Source organism: Staurois parvus, unplaced genomic scaffold (genome assembly GCF_062004578.1).
Source record: "Staurois parvus isolate SC_StPar_1 unplaced genomic scaffold, SC_StPar_1.0 ptg000626l, whole genome shotgun sequence".
Taxonomy (NCBI): Eukaryota; Metazoa; Chordata; class Amphibia; order Anura; family Ranidae; genus Staurois; species Staurois parvus.
This window is the reverse complement of record NW_028318422.1, coordinates 90,954-103,144: the sequence shown is the minus strand read 5'-3', so window position 1 is coordinate 103,144 and position 12,191 is coordinate 90,954. Positions and strand designations below refer to the sequence as shown.

The 12,191-nt window shown below is 40.6% G+C and overlaps 1 protein-coding gene across 2 annotated transcripts in view; it reads left to right on the top strand.

Annotated features, from left to right (window-relative positions):
• Positions 1–12,191, top strand: part of LOC149449355 (BICD family-like cargo adapter 1) — a 130,124-nt gene that overhangs the window by 56,350 nt on the left and 61,583 nt on the right. For both annotated transcript variants that reach the window (XR_016315417.1, XM_089693338.1), the window contains exon 5: positions 9,651–9,830. Coding sequence is in view for 1 of the 2 variants with exons in the window: in XM_089693338.1 (XP_089549464.1) it covers positions 9,651–9,830 (180 nt within the window). In the remaining variant the exon portion in view is untranslated. The remainder of the gene's footprint in view (positions 1–9,650; positions 9,831–12,191) is intronic.

Sequence of the window (12,191 nt, the reverse complement as noted above, 5' to 3'; positions counted from 1 at the left end):
CAGTGGTAAAGATCAATGGTTCATTGTCTCAACCTTTTGAAATGTACAGTGGAACTATGCAGGGATGCCCATTTTCACCTCTTCTGTTTGTTTTATCCTTGGAGTCCTTATTAGCAACTATACGAAAAAGTGTAGACATAAAATGAATATGGAGAGGAGAAGTGGAACATAAAGTAGCAGTGTATGCAGACAATATGTTATTCTATGTTGTAAATCCCAGAGTAACTTTGCCAAACCTAATGTGAATATTCAAGTATTATGAAGAGATATCAAACTTTAAAATTAATCTTTTAAAATCTGAGATTTTAGATATTAATATACCGAGAGTAGAAAGACAGGCATTACAAGAAAAATTTTAGGTGGAAGGATAAAGAACTAAAGTACTTAGGAGTAAAGTTAACCCCATCACGTAAGAGTATATACCAAGTGCACTATATACCATTATTAGATTAAATAAAAGGTGAGTTGAGGAAAATCTCAAAAAGATCACTGTCCTGGATAGAACAAATTAATATGGTTAAGATGGTGATACTACCTAAAATCTTATATACTTTTGAAATGCTTCCAATATATTTGCCACCTACGTATTTTAAGGTTTTTAAAAGGGATGATAATGAGATATATATGGGCAAATAAAAAACTAAGAGTGAAATACGAGGTCTTCTGTAAGGATAAAATAAATTGGGGCCTAAATATGCCGGAGATTAAAATATATTACTGTGCGGTAATTATATCACGAGTAATGGAATGGGTGTATAATCCACAGGGGAAAAGTTGGGTAGAGATTGAACAAACACTGAGTGATGCACAATTAGATAAAATTATTTGGGTTCCTCAACAGTATCGTATGTTTTCTGAAAACACTAGTACTCTAACAAAGAATGTTTTTAGGGTATGGGACTTAATTCACTAAAAAATGGATGGAAGAATAATTCACCATTAATACTATTGGTGGGAACAAATGTTTACCCACCTGGGAAGAGCACTATTGCAGGTAATTGGAATGCATGGTTAAAGGATATTATGAAAAAAGTGGAGTTAAACACTTTACAAGAGTTGAAACAAAAAAGGGATATGTTTCAGGTGATAGATGAATTGCGGTATTACCAGTTAAGACATTTTGCTGTATCACTTTTACAGCCATTAATGGGTTGAAAATTTGTATCCTTTGGAGCAATTATTGAATTTAAAGGGAACACAAAAACATTGCACTTCACGTATTTATAAGACACTTTCTATAATTGTTGAACTGGTTGTGCCACTGTATATGGGCAAATGGGAAAAAGAGTTGAAAGTGAGGGAGCAGCAGAGAAAGAGAAAATATTTAGAATTGTATGCGGGACAGTCAACATAAACACAGTAGAGATGAATTATACATTTATAGCAAGATGGTATGTTACACCCAGTAGAGCCCATAAATTACATTCAGAGACCTCATCGCTATGCTGAAGGGGATGTGGGAAGGAGGGCACAATGGTACATATATGTTGGGAATGTTCCAAAATACAAGAATTTTGGCAGGAAGTAGTTCAACAAATAGTAGAGATTATAGGAGAGGGTATAGTTAGAGATCCATGAGTGTGCATATTCCATAATACTGATCTAACAGTAAAACAGTATACGAATACGGGACACCTCATCTAATTAATGCAGCAAAAGGGCTGATCCCTAAATTTTGGAAGGTCCAAAAGACCCCTAAATTAAAAGATTGGATAAAAAGAGTAGAATTTATATATAGAAAGGAAGAACTTTATTAAAGTGGAGAAAATAAAATGGATAAATTCATAAAAATCCTTCCTTAACTAAGGGCAATAATTGCAATAATAGAGTGGGTTACTGGGGACAAAGAGAAGGCAAATTTATTAAATACCTTCTCCAGTTCTGTGTATACAAAGGAGCATGGGGGAGCTCTTGTCCATAATGGGCATGGTATTGACACAACTCCAGATGATCCACTTTGGCTCACAACTGATATGATCCAAAAATATTTAGACAGAATAAAGGTGAATAAAGCACCTGGGCCAGATGGTATACAACCACGGGTCCTTAAAGAATTGAGCTATGTCATTTCAAAGCCATTGTTTCTAATTTTTAGGGACTCTTTAATGACTGGCATAGTACCACTGCATTGGCGTAAGGCCAATGTGGTGTATTTAAAAAGGGGTCAAAATCTTTACCAAGTAATTATAGACCTGTTAGTTTAACTTCTATAGTTGGGAAGATACTGGAGAGTTTAATAAAAGACCACATAGATGAGTTCTTGCTGGAAAAAAATATTTTAAGCAACAGACAGCATGGATTCATGAAAGACAGAAGTTGTCAAACAAATCTGATTTCTTTTTATGAGGAGGTGAGCAAAACCTTGGACAGAGGGGTGGCGGTGGACGTGGTATACTTGGATTTTGCAAAAGCGTTTGACATAGTTCCCCACACATGGCTAATGTGTAAGGTAAAGTCTACAGGCTTGGATAAATCCAAATGTAAATGGATAGAAAACTGGCTAAAAGATTGTATTCAAAAAGTAGTGGTTAATGATTCATACTCTGAATGGTCTAGGGTTGTCAGTGGTGTACCCCAAGGTTCAGTGTTAGGACCCTTACTTTTTAATATATTTATAAACAATATAGGGTCTCATATTAAAAATACCATTTCAGTCTTTGCAGATGACACCAAGCTGTGCTGTGGAATAACGTCCTTACAGGATGTCTTCAATTTACAAGCTGACCTCAATGCACTGTTTAATTGGGCAACTATGTGGCAAATGAGGTTTAATGTTGACAAATGTGAGGTTCTGCACTTGGGGGCTAAGAATATGCATGCATCATACATACTAGGGGGAGTACAACTGGGGGAATCAATGGTGGAGAAGGATCTGGGAGTTCTGGTAGATCATAAGCTGAATAATGGCATGCAATGCCAAGCTGCAGTTTCTGAAGCGAGCAAAATCCTCTCTTGTATTAAAAGAGGTGTAGGCTCCAGAGAAAGAGATATCATATTACCCCTGTGCAAATCATTAGTAAGACCTCATCTGGAATATACAGTTCAATTTTGAGCACCAATTCACAAAAAGAACATTGGGGAACTGGAGAAAGAACAGCGAGTGGCAACCAAACTGATAAGAGGCATGGAGGAGCTCAGCTATGAGGAAAGATTAGAGGAACTGAATTTATTCTCTCTTGAGAAGAGGAGATTAAGGGTGGATATGATCAACATGTATAAATACATCAGTGGTTCATATAGCGAACTCGGTGTAGAGTTATTCATCCTGAGGTCATCACGGAGGACAAGGGGGCACTCTTACGTCTGGAGGAAAAGAAATTTAATCTCCAAACACTGAAAGGTTTCTTCACAGTGAGATCTGTGAAAATGTGGAATAGACTTCCTCAAGAGTTGGTTCTGGCCAGCTCAGTGGATTGCATTAAAAAAGGCCTGGATTCTTTCTTAGATACACAGAATATAACTGGTTAGTAACATTTATAGGTAAAGTTGATCCAGGGAATATCCGATCACCTCTCGGGGGATCAGGAAGGATTTTTTTCCCCTGCTGGAGAAAATTGGATCATGCTTTGCTGGGGTTTTTTTCTTTCCGCCGGATCAATTGTGGGTGTAGGATTATAATTTTTTTTTTTTTTTTAATGGTTGAACTGGATGGACTTTTGTCTTTTTTCAACCAGACTAACTATGTAACTTAGAATGCCAAGCTGGGAGATCTGTCCTAAGCACTTTAAGATTGGGAACCCCGTGCCGCTCCTTATTAGTTTATGCATTAGATATCCATGCACATTTCTAGAGTTTTAATAATTTTAAAGAGACCCTGACACCTACTGTAACCCATTCAGGGCATTGTGATAGTGTTTAGGAAACCCCCTCCCTTCCCCCCGCTAAAACTCACTTCTGCAGAGATCCCCCACTGCTCCATCCTCTACATCAGCAAGCTCAAAATATTTAGGTATGTGAGAGAAAGACCTCCTCCCTTGTGACAGTGCTTGAGGGAAACAGTGACCTACTCCCATGTGATAGTGGTTAGATCTAGCAGCATTGTCATTTGAGGGTGATGTCATTGCTCCCTCTAAGCTCCAAAACCATGTATTGTGATGCCAGCTGCAATGTATCACTGTAAAGGTGAGTATCAGGTGGGAAGGGGAATTTTTCGCAGATGCTGTCTCTTTGCACTGTGTGGACAAAATGACCGTGTCCCTGTAAAAAATTTGTAGTCTGCATTTAAAAAATAAAATTGGTTTATCCATCTAAAGCGGGAGGTGTTGCTGTGCAGTGAAAGGGTACACGCAGTTCTACATTTGGTAAACGTGGAGAAAAGGGGCTGAAGTGTACAGGATAAAATTTGGCCTCAACAAGCATTTAAAGGCGATATTCATTTGGAACTTGACATTGCCAAAGGCCTCGTTCACGTGATGATTACTGAAACTTACTGTCACGTACCTGATGGGAGACTGATATGACGAGGTCGGCCTCACTTGTGTCACTAGCCCTGACCCCGCTGGAGTTGGAACAGAGGGAGTCTAGGACCAGGGGGACAAGAGCGCCAGTAGTTGTTGTTTGCAGCTCTTGCAGATGATGACTCTGGAAGACTGGTGATCTTCTGATTCAGGCACAGTAGTAACATGCAGAGCAGGTTTTGTAGATTGCCAGGCGTGCACCAGAGCAAGGCAGTTAGTGAGGGTAAGAGACAGGAGCAGTGTCATAGGAATAGCCAGGGTCATCAACAGTCGTGCAGCACGGTACAGAATCAGAAGGAAAGCCAAGGTCAGGAGCAGAGCCGAAGTCAGGAACCAGTATCAATCAGGAGATCAATCAGAGTCAGGTGAGGAACAAGCCAGGTCAGCAACAAGGGAATCACACAGGAACAAGCAGGACACGGGGGAGCTGAAGACCAGTCAGCACTCAGCACATGCAGAGGCACTTCTTAAATAGTCCGTCTGGTGCCAATCTTCACAGTGCGTGTGCGTGATCGTGCATTTCTGTGCACATGCGCACGTCTATTCACCAGCCGTCTCACAGGAATTCCCTTACACTTACACCCTTGAAGGGTCTTCACCTGGGATGCACAGGTGTTCCATGCAGTCTACTTGATGTAATTTGGGATGCAGTGACTGCACAGACACAGCAGCTGCTCCCAATTTCACATCTGGGTGGGTCGAGTCAAATTGGGAGCAGTGCGTCCCAATTGTCATCAACAGGACTTCGTGCATGGGGATTCCCGGAACACCTGGCCATCCCTGTGCAGGTTAACATGATCCTCCGAGGGCATACACTTTAGTACACCTGGTGTAAATGAGGCAGTTTCTAAGGTAATAATGTTGCAATGTACAGTCAGGTCCATAAATATTGGGACATCAACACAATTCTAACATTTTTGGCTCTATACACCACCACAATGGATTTGACATGAAACAAACAAGATGTGCTTTAACTGCAGACTTTCAGCTTTAATTTGAGGGTCTTTACATCCAAATCAGGTGAACGGTGTAGGAATTACAACAGTTTGCATATGTGCCACCCACTTGTTAAGGGACCAAAAGTAATGGGACAGAATAATAATCATAAATCAAACTTTCACTTTTTAATACTTGGTTGCAAATCCTTTGCAGTCAATTACAGCCTGAAGTCTGGAATGCATAGACATCACCAGACGCTGGGTTTCATCCCTGGTGATGCTCTGCCAGGCCTCTACTGCAACTGTCTTCAGTTCCTGCTTGTTCTTGGGGCATTTTCCCTTCAGTTTTATCTTCAGCAAGTGAAATGCATGCTCAATCGGATTCAGGTCAGGTGATTGACTTGGCCATTGCATAACATTCCACTTCTTTCCCTTAAAAAACTCTTTGGTTACTTTTGCAGTATGCTTTGGGTCATTGTCCATCTGCACTGTGAAGCGGCGTCCAATGAGTTGTGAAGCATTTGGCTGAATATGAGCAGATAATATTGCCCGAAACACTTCAGAATTCATCCTGCTGCTTTTGTCAGCAGTCACATCATCAATAAATACAAGAGAACCAGTTCCATTGGCAGCCATACATGCCCACGCCATGACACTACCACCACCATGCTTCACTGATGAGGTGGTATGCTTAGGATCATAAGCAGTTCCTTTCCTTCTCCATACTCTTCTCTTCCCATCACTCTGGTACAAGTTGATCTTAGTCTCATCTGTCCATAGGATGTTGTTCCAGAACTGTGAAGGCTTTTTTAGATGTCTTTTGGCAAACTCTAATCTGGCCTTCCTGTTTTTGAGGCTCATCAATGGTTTACATCTTGTGGTGGACCCTCTGTATTCACTCTGGTGAAGTCTTCTCTTGATAGTTGAGTTTGACACACATACACCTACCTCCTGGAGAGTGTTCTTGATCTGGCCAACTGTTGTGAAGGGTGTTTTCTTCACCAGGGAAAGAACTCTTCGGTCATCCACCACAGTTGTTTTCCATGGTCTTCCGGGTCTTTTGGTGTCGCTAAGCTCACAGGTGCATTTCTTCTTTTTAAGAATGTTCCAAACAGTTGTTTTGGCCATGCCTAATGTTTTTGCTATCTCTCTGATGGGTTTGTTTTGTTTTTTCAGCCTAATGATGGCTTGCTTCACTGATAGTGACAGCTCTTTGGATCTCATCTTGAGAGTTGACAGCAACAGATTCCAAATGCAAATAGCACACTTGAAATTAACTCTGGACCTTTTATCTGCTCATTGTAGTTGGGATAATGAGGGAATAACACACACCTGGCCATAGAAGAGCTGAGAAACCAATTGACCCATTACTTTTGGTCCCTTAACAAGTGGGTGGCACATATGCAAACTGTTGTAATTCCTACACCGTTCACCTGATTTGGATGTAAATATCCTCACATTAAAGCTGTTAGTCTGCAGTTAAAGCACATCTTGTTTGTTTAATTTCAAATCCATTGTGGTGGTGTATAGAGCCAAAAATGTTAGAATTGTGTTGCTGTCCCAATATTTATGGGCCTGACTGTATGTATGTTGGTGCCTGCAATGTATGTATGTTGGTGCCTACAGGTGCCTTAGTCTACTTTTGTACAAGTGTGTTTCTGTGCAGCCCATTAGATTTGTATAAGATTTTCTAAACTGACAGTAAGATTCATTTGATTCCTATCGTTCACCTGTCAACTGCCAGAATCTGCCAGAAAGGGATTTTACAAGTGAATGAAATAATATCTGGGTTAGCTCATATGATTTTCCCAAAGGTTTTTAGAATGAGAGTAAAATGATGAAGAAGAGGAAAGCTCAGCACATATTGTTAGATATATGAAAGTATTTCCCAAATAGTTTCAGAAATTCTAATGACAGCGAAAGAGGAGAGTGCAGGGAATTAGTTCAGGTGCCCATGCTTGTAGATAGATCAAAATTAGCCAGGCTGGTCCACCCAGTTTTCTAAATGTCATAGGAGAGAAAGCATAACGTGTTGGTGATGATGAAAGATGGAATTAGATAACAATGAATGCATTCATGTTACTAGAGATTCCAATTTTCTATATAGGAGTGATTTTAAATTTGAATTACTTAGTTTTGTATTAAATAATATGTACAGTACACCTTTTAACACATTTAAGCATCTGTGTGTTTTGGTACCTGTACTGCAGTGTACGTGTGTTTGCAAGGGGTGATTTGCAAGGTGTGTTTGGTGGCCGTTTAAAATGAATGCACTGGGGTGCCAGAAGCTTCTCGTCTGTCTTTTGGTGCTCTGCAATGCATGTGTGTTGGCGTGTGTTTTGAGGGTACATTGGTATAACATTCAAAATGAATGGCAACTCAACACAACAATCATGCATTACTATGCATTGTAGTAAAATGTGTTTTCTCAGATATGCAGGCCTTCAAATGTAAACTAAAACAAGTAAGAAACGGGTAAGACCCTGTCATCTTTTTTTTCTTTTTTTTTTTTTTTTTGCAATCCTATCCTGATTGGGGTGGTTTTCTTTCACTCCCTGACCCAAAGATGCAGCAGGAATTAAAAAAAAAACTCTCCAAAGTAGGGGGAAATACTTTGTCATTTAGACAATGGTCACCAGAACAGATGTCCCCATTGAAAGATTTTCCCTCAGGCTAGGTTCACATATGTGCGGGTGGTACGGCTGCAGATCTGCATGAAAATCTGTGCAGACGTACCACCTGCACAGAGGAATGCGGACCCGCGGGCGGGTGCCATTAGTTCTAATGGCACGCCACCCGCACTGGAAAATGCAACCTTACTGGGAACCTAGCTGAGTTTTCAGAAGTGCAGAGACTTCTTCCCTGCGTGTCACGAGGCACAGGAGTCCATTCAAATGAATGGGCTCTCATGCCCCACAAAACGCGACCCGCACGGCCGCATATATGTGAACCAGGGGTCACTCCCTGTTCCTGTGACAACCCTGCAATTATGGATTTCCATTTTGAGTTGAACACCCAAGACAACATAGCTTGCGTGCAATGCAGCACACCCCAACACACTACCATGTCTGAAAAAATTGCTGAATGTAAATATATGGTGTGTCAGCAGGAATGGGCTGCCTTAATGCAATGCACATTAACACATGACACTGTGTGTGTTAAAATGCTTGTCCTTCACATAACACACAAAAACGGCAAAGTGTGAATGAGCCTTAAGGCCACATTCACACGAGGTGTATTTAAGCATACCACGGTGGAGGGCTGTGTTTACCTGCATGGGGATGCACAAGTGTTCCATGCATTCCAGTGCAGGCAGCCCCATTGATATCAGTTGGGATGCAGCAGCTGCACAGACAGCCACTGCTCCCAATCTGACATTTATGTGGTTACTTTTGGCCTGTGCAGCTGCTATGTCCCAATTGATAGCAATGGGGCTGCCTGCACAGGTGTGCAGGTAAACACGGCCTTCCACATGCCCAGTGTGAACAAGACCTAGCTGAAAAAGGTTTTGGTTTTACATACACTTTAATGTCACTTGAATGATATGAAGCTACGCACACTGTAATATTAGTCAGAAGGAAAACATGTTTATCTCAATTAAAGCAGCCAAACAAAACCCAATGTTCTAGTATGCATTAGAAAATTGAAGCTAATGCCAGTGTAATTGCTGTTAGAAACCTATTTTCTCCATTTATTGCTTCATGCATTCATTGTGTTCAGCTTTTTCAGCTTTTCAATTTAATAAAAAAAATGTACAACATGGCGTAGATGAAAAGTGGCACTTCAGTTAAAAAAAAATAGTTTGCAAGCAGGAAGATTTTTTTTTTGCAGCAAAGACATACCAGGTTTCATCTGCAAAAAAATGTTTCTTACCTTCCTGCTTCCAAACTTCTCTACAGTGTACACTGAGCTGGGCATGCAGAAATCAGTATACACTAGTCGGTATGCCTCAGTGTTTGCATGATATAATCTTATCCCACTAACCGAGATGGATGAACACGCTGAACCTCAAAATAACCTGGAGGCTAGCGAGGGAGCTTGCAGATGTCACCTCACTGAAGCAGAGGCACGTTTAGTTATGCCCTAAGCTCATGACAGCCTTGTCATTTTTCTTCTTAATTATCTTTTACATGTTTAACTATATTTGCACAATATTTAAAATGTGCCTAAGTATTTAGGAGTGTTTATTAACTATATTGCTGGAACTCTAACATTTTTCTCTTTGAATGTGACAAGTTTTTATGTTGTTCTGCAGTTGGGGGAGAGCCAGATGGAACTGGAAGAGCTGAGGCTTTCTTATCGGCAGCTGCAGGTGAAGATGGAAGAACTCAGAGAGGAAAAGAGTCTCCAAAATCTAAACAGCACAAGTACCTCACTGCTGTCAGAGATTGAGCAAAGTATAGAGGCCGAGGAACAGGAACAGGAGCGGGAACAGGTATATCCTTCATGCCTTCCAAAAGACATAAAATTTGAACTTTATTTTGAGGGCCACCTTTAGTCACATTTTGATTGGACAGTAACCCTGCCAGTTGGTGCACATATAGTAATGGCTAATGGCAGGATTTACCCTTTCATAGAAAACTTTAATGTGATCAGCTGACTTCTGACAATGATCATTACCGTCTGTAAATGTCCTAAGCAAATATACTTTATACTCTATATTAGACAGTTTATGCTTTTATACTGTCCTTTAGAACTGAACTTTAAAACATTTCTAGCTACAGATGCTGTTTGTCATATTTGGCCATACATACTATCTGTGTCCTAATCTCTTATATCTGTGTGCTGGTGTTTAAGAAAAAAGAAAGGATCAGCCAAAGCTTCATTACAGTATGTTCACTCAGACGTCTACCTTGTTGATACTGTGAATGTGTTTAGAAGTGTTATCTCTGTGATGGAAGCTTTGTCCTTGTCACTCACTGGAAACCTGATAGATAGAGCCGTCAGCAAAGCCTTATGATTGAAGGCATTCTCATAACAATATATGAAATATCTTGAGGATGGATCAGTGGGCAAATGGCGTAATACACTGTTGAAATACATGTATCTGAACAGTCTTACCTGCCAAAAGGTTTTTATTTTTGTTCAGCCAGCCTTGTGAATCAGGTTGCACATTGATGACGTCTTGGGAATCCAGTTAGCTTTACTAAGCAAGCAAGCAAGATACAGTACTGACTCCTGACCTTCCACCTGAGCCCCCTCATTGTAACTCACTTCACCATGAGCAGAGTTTAATCACAAAGATTTTTGCTCAGTACAGCTAACTGGACCTTCAAGATGTCATCAGTGTTCAGCTTGCCTCCTTTGAATTTGTGTGCAGCGTGGAGCAAGAGCAGGCTTTTGGGATTCAGCACCCAGATAGTATGCAGGATTCAGGAGGATATGGGCAGCTTTGGAGCAGTGAGGCATGCAGAGATAGTCTTGTGATCCAGACACACTTGCCATACCGCAAAGCCAGGTTAGCGAGCTTACGTTTCTACACTGCAGTTAAGCATTACAGCTTGATCACTGACTATGAGAATAGTTACACTGATAAGGCCATAACTTCACTTACCTTACTTTCTCACCTTTTAGTAAGCTCCTAGTGTTAGATTGACAGCCTACTACAAAGTAGTAGAACCTTCTTGCATCACAGTTCTTCTCCTACCTCTTCCTCTCTCAGCCTCAGACCTGCTGTCCAGGGATTACATAAAGTTAATATAAAGCCACCTATAAAAATATTTAACTCTAACTAGCATATTTAAAGATGGATTTACAGTGTATGTTTTTTAATTTTTTTACATTTTAGGAGGTGTTACACCTCTGTCAGGTTTTTATTGCTCGAACAAATGGCCCCAAACTACAACCAGCCCTTGCAGCAAGGAGAACACTGAAGGGCGGCACACAACCAAACCAAACAAAAAAACAAACAAAAATTCCCATCTCACTTACCAGCTAGCCTGCAGCAAAACCAAATGGACCCTTTCTAACAGTTCACATTTAAAAATAAGGGGTTTAGTTGCACACATTTGCAAATATATGTGTAAGCCGCAGTGCCCACATCTAGGCACCCCATTGAATTGCGGTCCTAACTCTATAATTTCGAGAGCCTCCTAAAATTGGAGCACATATATCAGTGGATAGATTAAAGGCAGACCTGCCTAGAGGGAGCCCATCCCTCAAAGTACAGGGATGCACTGGACACCCAGCAAGAGCGCAATGGCAGCTAAAGGTATCCAGTGCATCCCCACAGATTTTTCTTTTGTCTTTGTCTTTACTGGGAAGAGTCACCCTCGCTATTGGTCCTGGTGAGCACTGCCTCTGGTAAAGAATGTCATAGGAAATCCAAATTGTCACAGCAACAGGAGAAGAGGTTAGGGAAAATGTTCAATAGGGTAGACATGTTGTAGTGATATCTAACAGGAGAATGCCCCTCAATTTAGAGATATCTAAAGGTACCTGTGGAACAGGAAGGAAAAATAAAACTCCTCAATAGGACACAAACATAAAAAAACTGACAGGGGTTTTAACCATTCCTTAAACATTCTGTACAAGACACAGGAGTTGATTCTTGGCTCATGAGTTAAATGCCACTACCTTTAGGTGTTTGGACACTGGCAAAATCTTTGTGGGGAATAACCCTCCAGTGTACCTATATACAGTGGGGATCGAAAGTTTGGGCACCCCAGCTAAAAATTTGTATTAATGTGCATAAAGAAGCCATGGAAAGATGGAAAAATCTCCAAAAGGCATCAAATTACAGATTAGACATTCTTATAATATGTCAACAAAAGTTAGATTTTATTTCCATCATTTA